The sequence below is a fragment of the Dreissena polymorpha genome, chromosome 10, assembly GCF_020536995.1.
Source record: "Dreissena polymorpha isolate Duluth1 chromosome 10, UMN_Dpol_1.0, whole genome shotgun sequence".
Classification (NCBI taxonomy): Eukaryota; Metazoa; Mollusca; class Bivalvia; order Myida; family Dreissenidae; genus Dreissena; species Dreissena polymorpha.
The window spans coordinates 11801204-11823391 of NC_068364.1; the positions used below are offsets into that span (position 1 = coordinate 11801204).

Sequence of the window (22188 nt, forward strand, 5' to 3'; positions counted from 1 at the left end):
TACATGGGAGCGTATTTAGCCATTCAGACCTGAACACTAGACATAAATAAGAGTGTGTTTAGCCAATCAGACCTTAAGACTAGACATAAATGGAAGTGTGTTTAGGCCTTCAGACATTACGACAATACATGAATGGTAGAGTGTTTATAAATTCAGATCTTACGACGAGACATGAATTGCATTGTGTTTATCCATTAAGACCTTACGACGAGACATGGATTGCAGTGTGTTTATCCATACAGAACTTACGACGATACATGAAGTGCAGTATGTTTATCCAATGAGATCTTACGACGAGACATGAATTCCAGTATGTTTATCCAACCAGATTTTACGACGACTTTTGAATGACAGTGTGTTTATCCATTCAGACCTTACGGCGGGACATGAATATTAGTGTGTTACCTATACGGATCGTACGACGAGATATAAATGCCAGTGTGATTAGCCCTTCAGATATTTTGACGACACATGAATGGCAATGTGTTGAGCCATTCTGACCTTGATACAACAACCGACGAATTCCCATGCATGTCAATCTGACAGGTACATTATCCGGTCATTGGTCGATTGACCTCCGTTTGTCAATCGGCCCACATATTAAATCAATGTTGAAAGCTACATATTGCGCCCCTCCCCCCCCCCCCCCCCCCCCCCCCCCCCCCCCCCGCCGTAGATGATACAAAAGAGACTTATATGCTGTGAAGTCTTAACATTCTTTAAAAATCACACATACGCCAATACGCGCGTTGTCACGTTTCACCAACATATAGAAGATCGTGGGCAACAATCATATCGACAATCGTGCCAATTAAGTCGTGGTTGGCTAATATTGTAAAACGAGCCTACATAATTAGAACAATATGTATTTATACAAATGTATATCTTGTGAAAGCTAGCCTTTATAGTTTATTATATGAGCCCATCCATGAGAAAAGTGTTTATAGTGCCTCCCCAGTGTTATGTGGGATAAGCAAATGCAGTCAACACAGGCTGAAGATGAGCATGAGTTTACGCTTACGTGGTATTCTAGGGTTCAAGAATCAGTTGTGCAACTATGGCCGACTGAATAATGTGTTATATGCTGAATCCTTAAAGTCTCTATAACGCTCAAAATCAACGAAAATTTCGTAAAGTATTTCGTAAAATAAAGTTAACACCTTAACAATCAGTGTTCCTTATAGCAATAGCCACAATCGCTAGATGTGGTATGATTACATTGATTTGTGTAGATACAAAATGCTCATCTTTATTTATTTGTGACACAATTCCGTTTTAATTTCCCGCGAATATATCTATTCATACGACACACGAACACCATGTTAGTGTTCATGTGTCGTATATATATATATATATAGTTGCGGGAAATTAAAATGGAATTAAATATGCACAACAATAATAGAAACGAGCATTTTGTATCTACAAAACTATTTTATATCAGACCACATCTGGCGTTGAAATTTCGTCAATTGCCATAAGAAACACTGATTTTTAATTGGTTAGGTTTATTTTATGAAAAATTGTACGAAATGTTCGTTGATTTTAAGTTGTAATGTTACTTTAAACTCCGTCTAGAGAAGCGAAACGTTAACTCTGTTAGAGGTCTTAAAGAAGCTCTTAAAACGCTGCAAAATAACTTCGGAGAAATACAACTACAATATCATATGCCGTTGATTTATTTTATAAGCATCACTTTCCGCCACAGTTGTACAGGTTGAGTCGTATATGGAATTTAAACAATGGTTGATTATCACTCGGCACTAAACCACAACGTAGTAGATGGTGGCGTTGTTGTTAAACACACCGGTCGTCTCAACATGGATGATCTGGGGTACCCCATCGCATGGCTGGATGGCCATCTAAAATACGTAACAACGAGCGTTTTTTAGCAACACAAATTCTTAGCGGCATACAAGCGTCGGCAATTGTCTATAACCATCACGACTATTCTAATTATCTATATATAATCAAATACCTAAGGTGAAAATGAAAATGTTATTTTGGCCGTTTTCAGTTCAACAACAGAAAGGAAGTGGTCAAAAGGAAATATTTATTATATGCGATTATGCTTGGTGTTACAAATTAAAAGTGTATGTCCTTAACATACAAGCAATACAAACGATACATTTCTTTTTAAGATTTCAAAAATATTTATTGCAATCTGATCGTCCATGATCAAAATTGAATCTGCCACTAAAACATTAAACAACCATATTATAGTTTAAACATGAGCAAAATAACAGCTTTATCTTTAGTTGTGGAAAACATTAAACATAAATTATCGGTATCAAAAGAAAATGTTTGGTGAGAAACGCAAGAACGGGCATATTTTAATTACTAGTAATTAATGTGTCTGTTCCTCAACTAACAATACATGTTGTTCAAATGTCAACACCGCATTTTTTATACAATAATAACCATAATAAATTTCATAAAACAAGCGTATTTTTAAGTTTCCTAATTGATAACAGTTTGAGAGCTCGAGGGCCAAACAATAAGATCTCCAGCTCATATCTACATCTACGCCTAACCTCATCATATGATATGAAACAAACATACAAACTTATTGTATTTTTATATTTTTGTATTGTATTGCTATTGTATGACCTTGAATCCTTCGGGTATACATTCAAGGAACACCCCGGACTGGGCATCGGCAGGTTGGTAGTTCCCTGTGGCACTGAATGTAGCGATTGGGGAGTAGTTCGGGATATTGCCACAGTTGCTGATCACCTAGAAAAACAATATGAATGCGAGTCAATACCACTCCAGAGTTGATGTCTTATTTGTTGGTATTGTCCCATGGTACTTGATCTATAAACAGAAAAATAGCTGGGGACAGTGTCCCAGTTACTCAATTAAGCACATAGGCAATGCCTAAATATTGAATTTCAAATAAGGGTACTATAGTTTAAAGTGCATGTACGTTCGTGCGTTATCGTTCATACCACAATCTTAATGCCATTGGAGATTGAACTTAATATGGCTCACGTTATGATTACTTACTTAATTGTTAATTTTAAATGTATACACCTCCAATGTTAATTATACTTATAAGAACGACGAAAATGATGATGACGACGATGACGTTGATGCTGATGTTCGTAATATTATTGATACTTGTTAAAAACTAAAGAGTCATCCAGAACCGTCTGTATTGTTTTGCTGTAAAACAAATATCAATAAGTGTTCTGATAAGTGACCATTTATGGACTGCGGATATATTTTGAGAGAACCCTCCTTGAAAATTACGCAACCGACAAAATATCTGCGACACTTTATAATCAACATTATTTTATGCTTTCCGGTGGTTTATAGAGAAATATCAGTGAAATAAAACTGGTATTCCACTGTTTTAAACAGTGAAAAATAACAGTGAAAAATATCGATATTTGTCACTGTTTTACTGTGAAATGACGTCATTTTTTCAACGAAATGACGTCATAAATCCAGCAAAAGTATCCTATTTAACTCATTTTCAATGTAAATATACGGTGAAAAAAAGCATAAAATAAAAAGAAAATTTGTTGAATTCGGTGGAATATCGGTTTTAATTCACTCGTGATCATAGAAAAAATATATTTTCACTCGTGGCTGCGCCACTCGTGAAAATATTGTTTTCTATGATCACTCGTGAAATAAAATCGATATTCCACCGAATCCAACAAATAACCTCTATTTATTCTCGCAAGGAAAAAGCACAATAACTTATGTATATTAAATTCAATACGGTTTATACTCGATAATATACAAGACTATATGGATATAACCAGTATTAAGTTCATTTAATATTGCTAAAGAAGTAAAGTTACCATCACATCCACACGCACACACTTGATGGCATTTAACAGAAGATGACTTTTTTTGGAGGTTTACAAATTTAAAAAGTATGTAAACTCCCAAAATAACCAAATTCTTCTATGCAGCCACCCTGCAAAATACTCGGTTTACATACGGCTTTCAGTAAAAAAAGTGACGACCCTAGTAGCCAGCGATCTACCAGTAATTATAGATGAAATTACACATTGAAGGGGCTATATATCCTGTATTGGTATGACAGACAAAGGATAATGAATCTGTCAAAACTCGTTTCAGTAAAAGTTCCGTTTTTTACGATCTTCTACACATAACTGTTCTAGTTTGAGCGAGATCCACTTAGTTGATAAATACGAGCAAACAAAGGACTGCTCGGGGACTGTGTACTCTGTATTGAAAAAACAACAGTTAATTGTATTAGAAGAGGAGTTGAAACTACAAACGTTGGGGAATAACAGACTTACGGACGGACAAATACAATGATTTGTACTGGAGGGGAAGGGGTAGCAACGTACATAATTAATAAATTGAGGAAAATATGTTATAATCAGTTTTCCTGCCATACTTACATGGAGACCACGCGACCACGTGTCCACTGCCGTCATGTTGCACAGTGTTAGAACCAAGTCCTCATTTGTACCAGAAATTTTGTTTTTACATAGGGTGGAGCCATTTGAGTGCACTTGTTTAGCAGTTGCAATATCTACGACAAGGTCGTACTTGCGGCAATGATACCCTGAAAGAAATATCAACTGTTTTATCATATTGTTTTGTAATGTTCATTAAGTTGCTGTTGGTAGTGCACTAGAAATCATTGACGAACTGCACTCGCTCTAATTTATCTGTCAACTATGTCCACACGTGTATACACGCATATATTAATTTTTGCTCTCGGGTGATAAAATGTCAAGTACCGACGCAGTACTAAATAAAGTATGTTCCTTAATTACGTATGTCATGCATGAATTAAAATATACATCAACCATTTGCAAGGCCAATACAATGATTCATCAGAAACTGCACTGTTAGAAGCCTGTCCGTTTTTAGTGCGATTTTAGTTTAATTTCTGTTTCGCCATTTGTCATGAAAATAATGTACGAAAATGATTTTTATGAATTAATCAAGTTGTGGACATGTACTTACTGTTTGGAGGATATGGAGCAGCAGTAGTTGTTGTAGTAGTTGTTGTACTTGTTGTAGAAGTCGTTGTACTTGTTGTAGTTGTCGTTCTACTTGTTGTAGTTGTCGCTGTACTGGTTGTCGTAGTGGGTAATTCTCCTGCCATTCAATATTATAATCCCTCTATAAAGTTTAATATAAAATAATCAGACGAGTGCAAGTATTGTTTTATTTTAAGGTAACGTGCTAAAGCTTTTTAATCCAGCCTCTTTTGTGACAATGTTAAAAATAACATTCAGTTAATGTTCAGTTTAGACATTTTAGGGAAATTATCACCTCTTTGTTATCAATATTTGACTTTTGTAAGCTCAAAAAGTGGACCTACTTTAGCCAGATTAATGAACAACGATCAAAGAAATAGTTCATTGAACTTACTTTTTATTCCAGCTATAATATCATTACATATCCCAAACACTATTCTTGATCGTTTGGCGGAAAACGTTTTTCGACTATGCGGAACAATTGCAATATAACCCAAGAAGCAATAATAGTAAAGCTGATCTTGACTTAACGCGTAATAGACGACCAGAAATGTTTCATCAATGTCTGTCAACTGAACTTATAGGCGTTCTCGCTTAAAGGAAATAGTTTTGGACGAGGACGAACTAAAAGGAACGGAATACGCTCTCTACCATTGCACTGAAAAAACCCACAGCATACTTGATTGTAGAACAATTCGAATTTCATAGAAAAAAACAACCCATATAGAATCAGGTAAGTTTACAAACGTTGACTAATAAATACAAAAAACATTCTGAGTAAATAGAATTGATACACAAACTATTTTAATACATGTACTTATATAAGAGTCATCAAAATCTTCATAATATGTAAACATAATATTTCAGTACCTGCGAAACAACCTTGTAAGTTAACAAAATACCGCGTGGAAAAATCTTCATCTGAAGACCATTATATTATTGTATAACACAATATTTCTCGAACATGCAAAAACAATCAACTTGAAATAAGGAACAAAAGAGTTTACCGGTACATTTGCAAGGGTCCAGCTCTGCACTGGGGTATGTATCTGGGAAACATGTATTAAACATGTTCATTAACAACACAAAATGTGTAATTGCATATGATATTTACTTGATGCAGCTTATCGGAAAAAAAAATAAAAACATAAGATTGGTCTTACACGGAACCTCTCAATTATTTAGGGTATTAATAATTGTTATATTTATGTATAAGTTTATAGAATATTTTCGAACCTTTTGTAAGCGACTGTGTTGCCAACAAAAACAAAGTGACGTTTCATTTGCTAGAAGGGGAGGGAAACCTTATTATAACATGCTGCCGGTTATTTATGGAAAGGCATAAGCAGTGAGCAAAATATATGTCTATATCCTCGTGTAATTTATTATGTGTAACAATATATACTATATATCCTAACCCAGTGTTATCGTAAGATCAACTTTGAAACCTTAACTTTGATACTGAACGTACTTGCTGTTTGAAGAATCAGGTCCATTGTACAGTCGTAACCTTTGAATGGCTGTATGTTCTGCAACTGCTGCCACACTGAATTGTAACATAGCATTTTGTTATCAACCCAACGTCGGAGTTTAACACCAAAGTGCGTTCGCTTTTTTGTCAACACCGCAGTCCGTTGATGTGGAACATATGACTTGTGAAACGGAATACACTTTGGTATTGTATGTACAAACTCATTTTGACGCTTAAACCAACTTCCACAACCATCGTCGCAGCCGATATTCCCGCCCCCACCTCTACCTTTCACCACCACCATCATAATCACCGTTATTGTTATATTGTTATCGTTTGGTCATTATCATTTAATGATCGCAACTGAAGTCGTCGTCGTCATCATAAGTATCACAATCTATTTATCATCAATATTAACAAAAAATCATCGTTAAAAGGATTATTGTGGTGGCATACATAGTTTATCATGTTTGTCAGTTCGGTCTCGAACGTTTGCATGTAGTTTCGAATTATTGTCCAGAAACTTACTTGTTTACCTTACTAGGATAATTAGCATAAATGTAAAGCGCAGTAAGTGGTGTGCAACTTCGATTGATTCAAGATCATGGTCACCCTTTAAGTTCAAGCGTCAAAGGTAAGGCTTTAAGCAAACTTTTAGTCCATGAGAAATGTTTATCCATTATAGTAGGCATTTCAAATAACAAAGTTCAATTAAGCATGGTAAACCAGTCTTCCGCAAATTAGAACCAAGAATAATGTACCAGGGGTATACTTGTGACAAAAAGTGTAATATTGACTCTCAAAATTGGAACGAAATGACACGTTTTATTTATTAAGTGAAAACAGAAATCTGAATGTCCTCTATCGATAACTAAATTTTCATAACACTCATTGGTAAACTTATAGGTATACTTTGCAATAATACAATAAACAAAGGTCAATAACTATATAAATTTCAAAACTGAAATATGTGTCTTCTACTCCGCACTTGTTTTCACAGTGTGTAAGAATTACACATAAAGTTTCATTTGAAATCCTTTAATACCTTTTTGATCTTCACTATGAAATAACACTGTACTACGGAATCCGGATAGTACCATCTATAATATCTCCCTTCTTTCATCAAGGGCGACACACGACACATGAAGCGATACACGATATTTTGCGCAACACACGAAGCGACATATGATATTTTGCGCGATACACTAAGCGACGCGCGAGAATGTACCATAAAATATCGCCCTTATGTAGGTAGCCCAAAAGGTGATATATCGTGGTTAATATCGTGTGTCGCTTCGTGTATCGCGCAAAAAGTCGTGTGTCGCTTTGAGTATCGCGCAAAATATCGTGTCTCGCGTTCAAATAGCGACAAACAATATTGTGCGCGACACACGAAGCGATACACGATATTTTATTATTCAAATATCGTCCATATTATCCTAATTTCGTGTATCGCGGTCTAATTTCAGACTGCGACACACGACACACGAAGCGATACTCGATATTTTGCGCGATACACGAAGCGACACGCGATACGTGTACAGTTCAAATATCGCTGCAATAATATCGCCTGTCGACTCTCGCGTTTTTAAACGGTGATACAGTAACCATTAACATTTAACCATTTTTTATCAATATGGCTGCCCTCGACACAAAATATCCCCCTTTTGTCTCCCCTGACTTTTTGAAAACGCGAGAGTCGACAGGCGATATTATTACAGTACAAAAATCGCGTGTCGCTTCGTGTTTCGCGCAAAATATCGAGTATCGCTTCGTGTGTCGTGAAAGCAACTCACGATGGAAGTGTGTAGCGCAGCCAGCAGTACGTGCTCCTTGAAATAGCTCATGCCGGAGATCTGCATCACAAAAGTTATTTCTTTAAGTTGTTAATATCTTCCGAGACCTTCGTTGTGTATGTTTTATTTTATTAAAAATACAAATTAATTAATTTTACATAGCCAGTTAAGCAATTTTCTTTTTAATTCATAATCCTGTCAAAATAATATACTAACAACCATAAACTAAAATTCTTGATAAAAATTTTTCTATCTAGATCGTATGATTATTACAAAAATGAAAGTGCATTCTAGCCTGCCTGTTGGTTTTCCACTTAAATTACATTACAACAAAAGATACATGTAATATCTATAGTCTTCCGTCAATTAAAATTGTATAAAAGTACATCAAGTAGAATCTGGTTCCATTCTGACGTTATTTTTTTCGATGCATATGATTTCAAATTCCTGATTTCGAATTCGGATACAAATATTTGAACATCGGAGGTGTTAAGAAAAACCATAGTAAACAAATGGTGTTATTTGAATCTATGATCTATTTGTCATGCGATCATGCAAAAGAGGCTGTGGACAATCTACGGAAAATACACCGTAGCTCGAAGTGAACATATACATCGTTTAGGAATTTAGAACCTGATCACTGCTTACTTAAATAACTAGCTGTATGGAAATATACCAACATTGGCAAGGATTTTAAACAAAAACATATACTTTAACAAAGGATTCAAATGATGAGTATTCTAACGGAGTTAGTTTTTTGTGTGCAATTTTGATCGTCATATTGACCCATTTCCCTACTTAAATAGATTCAAAATATATTGAACATATTTATCACAAGCTCATTTTGTAGTTCGTTATCAAAAAATATTACTATCCGATTCGCTTACGATGATAGCTGCTTCCATGTACTTTAGAGCACTCGTCCAGTTTTCCTTCAACTGAAAATAAGTTTTAACACAGCAATATTAACAAAAATCAAGATCATATTAGCCAAATCATCAGCTCCAAAATGCGAACACAAATTTGAGAAGTAATCATATAGTGTACATTTCGGATCCGAAATTGTCTATATAGTCATAGACAAGCCGGAGGAGTTAAATATCAAAACAAAACTAAATTCAAAACTCTTCTAGTTCTCGACCGAGTTTTCCAACAACAAAAACCTAATGTTTGAGAGTGCTACTTTTAATGCGATCCATGCTTCAATATTAAAGTGCTCCCACTTGGCATTCTAAATACAATTTCTAAATAACATATTCTTTTGTTTGTATTTTTAAACACTCGATGTATGCGGGTTAATTATTTTTTCTTCATTTATTTATTCTTCAGGTCATTATTTCTTTGAATACACCAAGACAGAAACGGCGTATTCACGATCCATACATATCCTTTGGATATAATCTCAACTGAATGAGGACTTAATCCAGACTTAACACACACCATGATATAACATCAATTTGTTAACGATATTCTCCACACCTTACTGAACATATGCCATTGAACAATCGAGAAAAATGCAATAAAAGTTGGCATATACTCTTCAATTATTCTTAAGGATTACATGAGGAAAACACATGTATACACCGATTCATTTCAATAAAAGAAACTTACTATATTGTTAACCGGCTAAAATCTTAACTCAACTAATTGAAGTTAGCATGACATAATTGAATTTTGAAAAATCGACATTGCAATAATGGATTTTCTTTGAGGAAACCAGAAGGAAACGGTGTATTAATCAAACTTAAATTTTGTAATATACACACAACTTAATGAAGAAATAATCCACGAACTGTCACATATTCGATTTGGTACCAATACTCTCAACATATTACTGTTTCGTATGGAATAATCCAATTAAATGCTATACGAAAGGAACTAAAATCTTGAATAATTATCATACGAGGCAAATACTACATATATTTAACACACTTATAGAACTGTGCTATTTAAGCCATAGAAAAAAGTCCTAGTTTGTAAACTTGCTCAACCTCATCTTTACTAAATGATGTATGCATGCCATTATTGACCTTTTTATATATAATAACATCTGCAGTGACATACATACGGATACATTACAAACACGTGTTTTTACAACCTGCATCAGGCAATTAAGTGTCGTTTTAAGATTAAATTAAAGTTAGTTTTTCCCTGCATAATTACGAATGAGAAACGCAAAATAGTTTTAAAACGGAGATTTACATGAAAAAAGGTTGTATTATTCCACCATTATTTAAACATGTATGTTGGGATCGAAACAAATTCCAATTAAATAAACGGAAACACCAACAGGACCAACAACACCAACGACGAGCATTATTCATCTCGAGTTACACGTTAAAAAATAAACGTTAATGACTATATGATGATGATCACACATAAATTCAAATGAAGTTAAAAAAATTATTTGCTCATTATATGATTGTCGAAATGATCTATGTATATGATATGTTTAAAATAAACACACATTCAGTGCCGTGTGTCTTGAAGAGAGAAGTCGTTTTAAACATTGACACATGCTAATGTATATATAATAAATGATTGAAATGATATGTTTTTATATTTAACAAAAAAATCACTACTTCATAAACATATGCATACAAAAGACAATTCAAATACTAGTATATTTCGTGACTAACCTAAAATCACGATGTTTATGATTAATATATAAAAAATACTTCACCTAAAGGTAATTCATCGTAAGATATAGGCTTAACGAGGTGACAGCGACATGGATCCAGAGAAAGAGGATTGTGGAAATGCGCTGAAATCCACAAACCAATTATAATTGGATAGACGAAACAATAAAGACGATCGGGTATGCATTAAACAGAATTTTTACATACGATTCTGTGCAACATATGTTTATTCGTTCCGGATGAATTTGAAATTCAACCTTTAATATGATCATGGCAAAGAAGCATGTGAATTTAGGTAATGTGCACGACATTTACAAATTAATTGACAAGTAAACAAGACATCTACAATAAATCGCAATTGTTCACAAACACGTGATGAAAACAAATAAGAAAATAAACCCTTATTCATTTGCAAATTATATAATATACTTACTTGCAAGATCAGCAATGATGTTCTTGCGACAGAGTGGACTCCTTATTTCAAGATCATGCAAAAGATCCCATTCTTAAAGATAGCCAAACAATGAATTAACACTTGTTTCAATGCCTTACAATGCGGTATTAAATATCAATCTGATATAAACTTGATTAACACACTTGGAATTTCAATCCTAAAAGTAATATCAAGCCAGATATAAAACGGTAAATAAGAAACTCCGGAAACACATAAAGATAAATTCGTTCTAACATTCACCACAAGTTAATGCAGGTACATACGAGAATTCTTGCTCGTGCATAAGTTGGTATCTTTCAGTCTCAGCAAAGCTGAAGAGGAATAAAGAAATATATGAACGCAAATGCCAACCCCAACATAAAAACACATGGAAACATTATACTTATGACTAACCGTTTCGATTACATTATCTACCATTTATATCTGAAAAGACACGCTGGCCATTTCTACCGACACAGAGCACACTGTTAGTTACTTGAAAACTGGTGAATAAAAAAATACTAAACCAGTATTTTTCAAAAGTGTATTGCACCAAGTTTAACCATGAATGTGAATTATTGTTCATGGAAAAACAGTAGAACGTTATTATCAGCTTTAAAATCTAAGTATTCTTAGTTACATTGTATGTTTAACTTACTGAAACCGACATGGAATAAAAAAAAAGAATAGGGCTAGCCAACAGTTCATTGGCTTTCTTCTTTGTTTGACGTACCTTGATAGCTATGAAACTGCATGCAATCGTTTGGATCCCCATAATGAAGACGTTCTATGCAATTTGACAACATACACATTTACTTTTTAATCTGGGTAATATTTTTATAGGAAATCATAAATGACACAGGTAATTCTCGTATTCTATTTCACTAAAATGTGGAAACCAATAAGGAGCAAAGACGATATTAGTGTAGCTTTCATAATTAATTTAATTACGATTGAAGTCTTTTTTTCAGGCAGTGCATACACATACTAGAATCCCAATACGGCTACTTTGTTGTGTATATTTTACCATATTGCCTTGGTAGGGGCGACCTAACGTCGAGGTTACGTAAACGGATATGGATTACATATAATATATATATTATATGTTTACACAAGTTACCGTATTTATACTGACTAAACTAAACATACGAACACGGACACATGTAAATGTAGCCGTGCGTTGGTCGCTCGATTGGCAGAACGAATTTCTTCAGCTACATGTATTACGAAACCCATGCGTTCTTTAACTTATGCGTTTGATTTGCGGACTGAATCAGATGCGTTTGGTGTAAAGCGAGGCTTAATCCATTTATGCCTTGCGTCTAGAAAAAAGGTCTTGGCAAACAGCGTAGACCCAGATGAGACGCCGCATGATGCGCGTCTCATCAGGGTCTGCGCTGTTTGCTTAAAGGAATTTCTGTAAGAAATATTCTAAATATAGAAATAAATATACTAGACATCCCTAATTTTGGAAATAAATTGATCCAATTTAGAAGGATAGGAGAGTCCACTAGGCATACATGGGTTAATATACGTACGTTGGCAGACACATGGACTTGGGTGCTGATCAAACGAATCTGGAAACATAATGACAAGCTTAGATTAAATATACTGTTGTTTTATAATGCCCTGAAAATTATCATGTGCGCATGCGTAAATGGTTTTCCCAGTGAGTAAATGTAGTTACCATGGATGCTTACTGTACTGATATTGTATTTTCCATGAAGAACTATGAAGTTCTTGGTCTGCTTCGCTTCTCAAAAAGATTAGTCTTATTTAAAAGCTTTGTTATAATTATTTTAATTGTTTTTCATTTCTATATTGTCGTACCTATTTATATGAGTGTGGTCCTTTTGAAACCCTACAAAGGCGCCAGCACACCATAACGACATGGCAAAATTCACCCATCATAATCAAATATTGTTTCTTAAAATGTTTATATTTATTGCATAAAATTACCGCCTCATTTACATTATAGGAAACGAACAAAAAACTACTTAACATTTCAAGTGGTATATCAATTCCTTTGCACAATATGCCTCATGTATGCGCGAAAGGTGGAACCACACTGCAACCAACAATACTTGGTGTACAAAATTGTACGTAAATGAAACCATTTAGTAAACAATAATAATCCGATATTTTTAGTATAGCAGCATGCATAAGCATTAACGAATTTATTATTTTTAAAGACAACTACAACATGTTTACACTAGGTGTATCAGTAAACATTAAACGCTCTACCCGAGTGGTGGGATCGACAGGCAGGAGCCGTGTTGCCGTTGTCAACGAAAAACTGGTCAAACAGAGCTGGAAAAAATGAAATCGTGAATGTATCTAAACGGAACAAAATATGTGTTTAGAACATGACTTAGGTCAAGGCAAATGGAATGTTTGGACCAGGCCGGATCTTAAGAACAATATAGCTAACGGTGAATCTACAGAAATATCAGGAAAAAAATATTGTTCTAATCCACTTTTTATTAAGCCTTAATAATCATATGGATATGAATCAAATTGTTGTTGTTTTTTATCTTTACTGGCATCTAAAAGTAACGTTTGTTTATTTAAACCTAAACAACAAAACGTTTGTTTATTTAGACCTTAACAACATAACGTTTGTTTATTTAGACCTTACAATATAACGTTTGTTTATTTAGACCTTTTATCACAACCTTTGTTTATTTAGAGCTCATAATATAGCGTTTGTTTATTTAGACCTTACAAAATTCGTTACAATTAGAATGTTAATCACATCCACATTTTTACAATGTTATTCTAGAAGGTGTTTGCACATGTAAAAGTAAATACAAAACGAAACTTATTGATTTTTTATATTCTTTCTTATAAAAAGAGTGCTTCGATTTTTCAATTAAAAAGCCATCTGACGTCAAGCCAAGCGCGCGATCGTATGACGTCACCACTGAATACATTTTCATTTTACTGAGACTAAAGATCACCTTGTGCGAGTTAGTCTGGTTTAAACGCTTTTCATCTCGATTTTTTTTTACTAAATCATAATAGTCTTATTGATTATGGCTATAAGAAATTTATTCATGTGGAACAAGGCAGCTTTTACTATTTTATGTTGCTTAAGATAGACATTCACAAACAAGCCTGGTAATTTTGCATTTTACAGCCTTATTACGACTTCTTCCTGATTGCTTCCTGTTAGACTAAATGCTATTAAGTCTTTAAAGTTTTTATTAATAAAAAGGACATCCAGTTTATTTTTCATTTAATCGTTCCTCAGAAAGTTATGGTTCTGGTGCACTGGTATATATAACTATTCAGCTTTATAATATTATTTCATTGAAAATAATATTTAAGTGCTATTTTATTTGAATCGTGATGCTATATGGCTATTTTTCGGCTACACGTACTTTATGAATTATTAATGCTAGTCCATGTTTTGAACTTCTTAAAACCGGTTTGAACACCCAATGCTTAGCATTGATCGTTCCAATGTGGTGACCCCACTTTTGTTCGTTTTGTGTGTGTTGTGTACATGGGTATCTTATCTACTGCATTTGTCTTTTGCCTCATTGTTTTGCAATTGCTGCCTTGACATATATAATGGACCGTTTTGTATAATAAGGTTTTCTATCCTGAAGCTAACTGTGTGCATACTTTATCTTTTTGGAAAATTGTCAATTTACAACTGTCATATTGATACTTAAAATTCACGTATTCTAATTTTATGAAATGTCTTGTATGTTTCCCTATATGAGCACGTTTGTTTTTCTGTCCTCACTTTTGGTTACATCCCAAATAATTTTCTGAATGTTAAAATATCTTTCCTATTGTGTGCCATGTCATACAACATGTGTTTGGCAAAGACAAAGATATTACAAGCTCTAATCATAAAACAACAAAACATTGTTTATTGCATACGTATATTATAGTAATTTTACTGCTAGTACAGTTAACCAAACAAACGTAATGTTGCGTGGCTAAAAAATTGAATAAACATGCATTTTTATAAATAACAGTAAATAATAGGAGCTGCAATGTACATTAGTAGATATTTAACAATAATATTATTGACAAGTCAAATATTTTAAAAGTATGAAAGTTTCAAATGTAGCCGTAAGGCGTTTGGCCCATGGTTATTACGTGAAAATATAGCTTTATACTAAGAAAACATGAATGTTCCCAAACGACTATAAAATCAATGTGTTGCTACCGATAATACATCAGATACAACAGTTAAATTGTATGAATTCTTATAAAATCCATCGATACGATAGTTGTGAATTACAACTCGAAATAAGTACGATCAACATCGGCAGCAGATAGCGTTACCACATATGTAGTTATATTGCAATTTGTTGACGTTGATTGCTTCCTTTTCAGTATTATTGGGGACATCATATTCAATTAAACTTGGGATGTAAAAATCAGGAAACAGTGTCTTTTGGTTGGAACTTGGAGAAAGGTATAGAACGCGTGTATACAATTGTCTAGTAAAGTGCAAAATATTGTCAAATATTGAACCTTTGTAGTTGGGTTCACGAGAAAAACAATGCTCCTTCCTGTTCCCGGTGCCTGCAATATACAGAACGTACCATAGTGTTATTTAATTATAATGTATGATTGATACATGTGAATAAAAATGATTTAAATACGTTATGAAAATAGGTACTAGTAAATAGCTAAAATAATAAAATACGTTTAACTTTCCTCATAGGATATCTTAGTATAACTCATCGTCCAGGACAATACATTGGTAGTTATCAGTATCACTACAGTCATGTACATTAGATTGGTAGTTGATAACGGAGTTAATACAGTAACACTGACAATCCTCCGAAGATATCCCAGTATCATTTACCGTCTTGTAGATTATATTGGTGGCTTGGAAGGGATATGGAAGGTTACAATGACAATCCTAGGTAGATAGCTCAGTATAATTTAGAATGTAGTATACTATATTTGTGGCTGAAAAGGGAGTTGGATTCGTTACACTGATAATCCTTGGAAGTTAGCCCAGTCTCAGTATTCCTTACCGTGTTACACGTTATATTGGTAGTTGAGAAGGTAGTTGGTACAATTACACTGACAATACTCGGAAGATGCCTCTCTATTACGAACCGTCTAGTATATTAAATTCGTAGTTGATAATGTATTTTTTGTACCGTCAAGCGGAATATCCCCGGGAGATATCTCAGTATAACTGACCGCCTTGTACATTATATTGGTAGTTTAAAAGAATTTCGTACCATTACACTGACACTATCCATCAGATATCTCAGTATTACAATATTGAACATTATATAAGTAGTTAAGAATATAGTTGGTATTGTTACACCGACAATCTTCGGAAGGTATCCCAGTTTTTCTGACCATCTGAACAATATGTTGGTGGCTGAGTATGGAGTCGGCACCGATGCACCGAAACTCCTCATAACACACCTCAATATCACTAACCGTCAGGTGCATTATATTGGTAGTGTAGAAGGGAGTTGGTACCGTTACACTGACAATCCTCGGATGTTTGAACGGAAACACCGTACCTGTCTAATTAAACGAACACTAAATACACTTCACATCGATTTTATAACTACATTGTTTATAATAAAAAAAATCATTAAACATAGACAATACATAAATGAGGTTAATATTGAAAAACACCGGCTTCAAAGAACGTGCTTTTCAAACATGGACGACAAATGCAATGTGCTTGCATGGCGATCAGGACCTTTAAAATTATACATTATACGTATGAGGCGAACAATGTACATGTATTAGCATGTCGAGTTCAAAGAACAGGTCACGTAAACGAAAACGAAAGACGCGTTTATTGATTTATTTGGAAATAAACACGTACAGCAGACTGATCATTAAAGAAATACTGTTTTTGTGTGTATGGAAGTAAACTATCCTTAGACATTGTATAGTATTAGGAACTCATTGTGTTTTTGTATTCGTACATAACATTATGCATCAATATTTCGAACAAGTATTGACCTAAATAGTATAGAACGACAAGCGATAAATTATAACGGTTAAACTTACCACCCAATTGATGTAATACGTGGGAAAAGCAGTACTGGTCATTTTGATCTCCAAGTCGCTTTAACTTCGTGAAAACTAAGGGAATGGAGGTGAAATATTCTTATTGTAATAAAACATGCATTACATTACAAGGTTTGCGTATAGCCAAAATAGAATTGTTCTAGTAGGACTGATTTACTCATAAATAAAATTATCTTAATATTGGAGCGTGAACAATTTGGATTTTGGTAAATTACCTATTTACCATTAACAACCGCCTTTATTGGATTTGAATAATATTTTAAAATATGATCTTATACCGAATACACTAAATGCTTTATATTTGATCTAGGATTGTTTGGAGTTCTTTGTTTTCAGGAAAACAGTCTAAGAGTAAAATCAAGAAGCTGTACCTGCTTTTGTTAAACTAAATTAAATATTAGCACAGAGTAAATGCTGATATATCAGCTTGAGAAAAAATCACAACACCATGGACACAGCTTTCGAAACAATAACAAAATAATATCTACAAGTTAGAAATTAAACTCGGCTTTTACAGTTGAACAAAGTTTCGTTTTTAATTGTGCATGCTATTTTGTGCTTGTTGAAATTTTGACATATTTTCGTTTGAATTTTACAATTGATACTTATACCTCTGTCAATGCTCAGACAGTTTTCCACATGCGCCAGGTTGATGAGGTCTGAAAGAAAATTAGGACAGATGTGTTTTTATCGTTCTACGTTAACGATTACTTTAATTTCGCCATTTAAGCACTTTCTTTAATGCTGTTTAACACCGTGTTACATGTTACGTCTTGCAGTTTCTGAGCGCAATCTTCACAACTGTCGGAAACTGATTATGAAATATTTTCGCCTTTATATTAGCGCCAAAACGACGATCGCATTCATTAATCAATAAATTATGAAACAGAACGTTAACAATCTCGATTTAAATACGAATTGAAAGTTCGTTTACAGCAGTCGACTAACTATTTGTAATCCTTGTAAAACATTACTTAAAACACGTATTGTCATTTAGCATTCTAAAGCATAACGAAGTGATCAAGAGAATTCACAATAGTATAACATGTTTAAATTGTGATTCACTACCTTTATACTCGTCATATATGGTACACGTCTCCGTATCCTTATCTGTAAGCAGAGGTCAGAAATGCACGCGATCAATCCAAAAATAACAGTCAGAACATAGTTGACCTTAAATGTCTTTATTTTCTGTTGAGAAGAACTGGCTCATAAAGATTGCTGATCAAGTTGATTGCCCATATTAAAGATAGCCCGTGTTAAATATTTCCGGGATTTCTTATTTGTATTGACGATTAACATGGAAAGGAGAAAAGTTGCTCGGTACTAATAATATTTAAAGACCATTCAACTTTTTCTAAATTAATCTTATACTTGATTACCAAACAAGAATGCTCCAACGGCTGTCGTTGTTGAAAGAACCAACAGGAAATGGATCAAAGGATGACCTGAAAAGAACGGCGAATTAACAAATCTGCATTGATTCGTATCGACTCAATGTCCGTAAATATTAACCTATCGTACGTGTTCCAAATTGAACAATATTTATTTTCAGTATTGCTGAATACTTTATATGTCAGAACTATTTCATTGCCAATAAGCCCTTAACTGCATGGCATTTGGACGTTAAAGGGCTTAACAAATTGCACAACCATCTTGTTATTTAATATGGACATCCCATGACATCATAGCAAAACATAAATCAAATTATAAATGAACATTTGTTTAGCAGTAAGAATGTGCATACAATATGAACAAATATGTGTGTAAGAAGTGACCAGTGGTGTATGTAATTTAAGTAAGTGGTCTGTTAGGGCAGAAATCCTGCACTGGAGTTACAACAAGGTTTAATGAGGTTCTGCCACAGGTTCCATTGCCTTGACGCTATGTTAAGTTCCTGTAATACCAAGTTATTCACAACGTTCGGGTCCTCACTTCAAACACCTGTCACCGCATTGCAACTGGGGTCATCCATGTCGATCAACTAGATCTGCATGACTGGGTACCTAGGCCGCAGGAGATTGTACAACAGCATTCACGCCTTGAGGATAAGCTCTACGTGATGCTGCATTTCGGTGCTGAGGACCTGGAAACGGTGTGCGAAATCACAGAAGGCATTTTCAAGCACCTTCCAAGCTCGAGATTACGGTAGTTGAATTTCCGTTTGTTCCTAAACACCCTTGTAGTGCTGAATTCCTTTTTGAGGAACGTTGTGTTGGAAAAAGAGTTGTAGACAACGATAAAGTACGGTTCATCTTGTGCGTCTTTAACCCAGTTTTGGCCAGCCTGCTAATGTGGAATACTTCCCCGACCCACATGATACTGTAGTCAGTGTCCAACAAAGTAATATGATGATTCTGAAGAGCCCCTTAAAGTTATGGAAGAATGGCCTAGACTTTGGCTGTTCTTCATACCCTTCATAAACTTTATTTCAGAGTTTTCTCAAACCTTCTTCGGTATTTGAACACGTTAACGGGTTGTCCATATTGTCGGCGAACGTATTGTAGTTTTAAATCGCTTTTTATAAGAAGAAAAGCGCAATCCAGGTTCATTTCAAATAATGTTCAAAACATCAATCACAGCAAAAACATATATAATAATTGTGTCTACTGGACGTGACTATTCGCGGCAAATTCACAAAACATACATTCGTCTACGACATCTTTCCAAACCTCGCAGACCCTACAGTAATAATGTTGTGGGTGATCCTCAAAGCCAACTACATACCACCATACCTTGCCCACCGGTCAATGTGGCTAATAGTAAGTGCCACGTTCAAGCCTGGTTATAGAGCGTCTCTATAAAAAGGCGAACTCCATACCATCATACCTTGAACACCGATCTATGAGGCAAATAGTAAGTGCCAAGTTCAAGCCTGCTTCTACAGCGTCTCGGTAACAAGGCGAACTCCATACCAGCATACATTGCCCACCGGACAATGAGGAAAATAGTTGTTGCCACGTTCGTGCCTGGTTGAAGAGCGTCTCTGTAGGAAGAGGTCTGTTTCGTGCGCTTCGGTGAAAGTCTCAGCTCATTAGACTTATTTGGGGCTATGCGGGGATGTTGGAGAAAAAGGTGAGTTTTTCTCTTTTTTCTCTTTTAAGGATTAACGGCCTCTCTAAATAAGCAAGCTGACTATTTCCTACTTCTTCTCTCCAAGAGTTGGACATTAAGCACCTGATTAGTGAGCTCATTCGTAATTAAAGCAAGCCACATGTCCATTCTGACAGTATCTTATATGGTGACGTTACAATAGTTAAATATGTGTATTTGGAAGAGGCTGGATTTCAAAATATATATCAAGAGGATTCATGCATTTTTGCAGCATTTACCAAAGTTTTGTTCAGTGTTTGTATGAAGTTGATATTGGTACGTGTGATTCTTTTCCACTGCATTTGTGTTGTACCTCGTTGTTTTGAAGTTTGTTTCTTACCATAAATAAAGTACCAATTGTATCATATGGTTTCTCTCCTGCTTGTGAAGATGAAGGTTGACGTCTTGAATATTTGCAAATATTACACGATATAAACCAAATATTATGAGCATAATTGATTAAAAGGGTGAGGGCATTGTTAAGCAGACGGACTTATTTGAAATTGCAAGGGGTACATGCAATCTAATGTCATCAATAATGCAATATAAAACATGTTTTAGATGAGAGCGTATTTGTTCTGGAAAAATTTAATTAAATTAGGCTCTTAACATGTTATTACTGATTAAAGTAAGATATACGATAAATCTTTCATTGAAATAGAAAGCAAATATGTCTTACCTGTCATAGGTAGCGCCATTGCTGTTAAGTGAAGGTATAACCCAGTTACACTTTGAATACACGCTGTTGCTCTGAAAAATGCAATTGTACTTAATGTTCAAATAAGTACCGGTCGGTTATGGTATGGAATTTTAGTACTCAATATAGAAACGTCGCTTTTTAATACTGTTTGCATGCAATATTAAGCAGCAATTCAACACACAACACAAATAACACAAGGTGAGGTATAAAGTTGGTAATTTGTATTTAAAATATTAAACGATTAATAACTATATAAAATGAAGAATTTAATACGATAAGTACTTTTTAGTAATGTATCAAATCGTAATTTGTATTTATTTTTATTTAAGTTTAATTTTATTTCATAAAACAGCGTTTGTTTTAACGAGTTTGACTTGATATTGCGTTTTTAAATAACGATATATACCTTTAAAACACTGATACGATATAAAGACTTTACCTGTCGAATTTCAAAGGTACACTTTAACGCAAAAACATTTGCTGTGACTTTACTACATGTGTGTGTCTATAAATGAACGAAATGAAGATAAATTCAAGCTTGAAACAAAACGTGTCCCATTACTGATAAGAAAGTCTCTGTTTTCAACAGGTCAATCACGATTACGTCTACAAGACTTGCTTTTGTAAACTCGTATAAAATGGTGACCAGTTCAAGTAATTGTATATATTGTCTTCCGTGGTAACTTGTTACTTCTATCAGCCATTAATTGTCATGACCATTCGGCACTTGCGCCCCTAAGTGTATTATGTTTCTATGTTTTCTATAAACACAAAACTGTAATGTTTCCGTCACAACAAACAAAACAGACGTATATGATTGAACAAATATTTTGAATAATATATACATAATTGTTTTATTTCGGGGAGTAATCTTGCATACAAGTTATCGTTTTATTAAAACACTGTTGGTGATATGATATTTTGGACATTCTTAGGTTCAAAATAGAAAATATATCAAGCCATCAATATATAATCTTTTCATAACGCATACATGTCTTCTATTGCATTTACTATAGCAGTGCTACGAATTTTCAATGCGCT

At 34.3% G+C, this 22188-nt stretch overlaps 1 protein-coding gene across 3 annotated transcripts; it reads right to left on the reverse strand.

Annotated features, from left to right (window-relative positions):
• Positions 1-1660: 1660 nt before the first annotated feature.
• Positions 1661-21738, reverse strand: LOC127847970 (uncharacterized). 3 transcript variants are annotated; one of them, XM_052380223.1, is made up of 23 exons: positions 21587-21738; positions 21127-21197; positions 18737-18802; positions 18423-18464; positions 17966-18013; positions 17334-17408; positions 16746-16835; positions 15813-15863; positions 13560-13625; positions 13318-13383; positions 12854-12892; positions 12049-12102; positions 11600-11647; positions 11316-11387; positions 10927-11007; positions 9131-9181; positions 8244-8303; positions 6448-6522; positions 5984-6025; positions 4960-5094; positions 4386-4552; positions 2608-2733; positions 1661-1859 (listed from the first exon to the last, which is right to left on the reverse strand). In XM_052380223.1, exons 2-23 carry the CDS (start codon positions 21143-21145, stop codon positions 1761-1763), a joined length of 1572 nt encoding a protein of 523 aa, XP_052236183.1. In that variant the 5' UTR covers positions 21146-21197; positions 21587-21738; the 3' UTR covers positions 1661-1760. The 3 variants fall into 3 exon arrangements, with proteins under 3 accessions (XP_052236183.1, XP_052236182.1, XP_052236184.1); XM_052380222.1 differs by having other exon boundaries at positions 18737-18808; XM_052380224.1 differs by lacking the exon at positions 13318-13383 and having other exon boundaries at positions 18737-18808.
• Between the last annotated feature and the right edge of the window lie 450 nt (positions 21739-22188).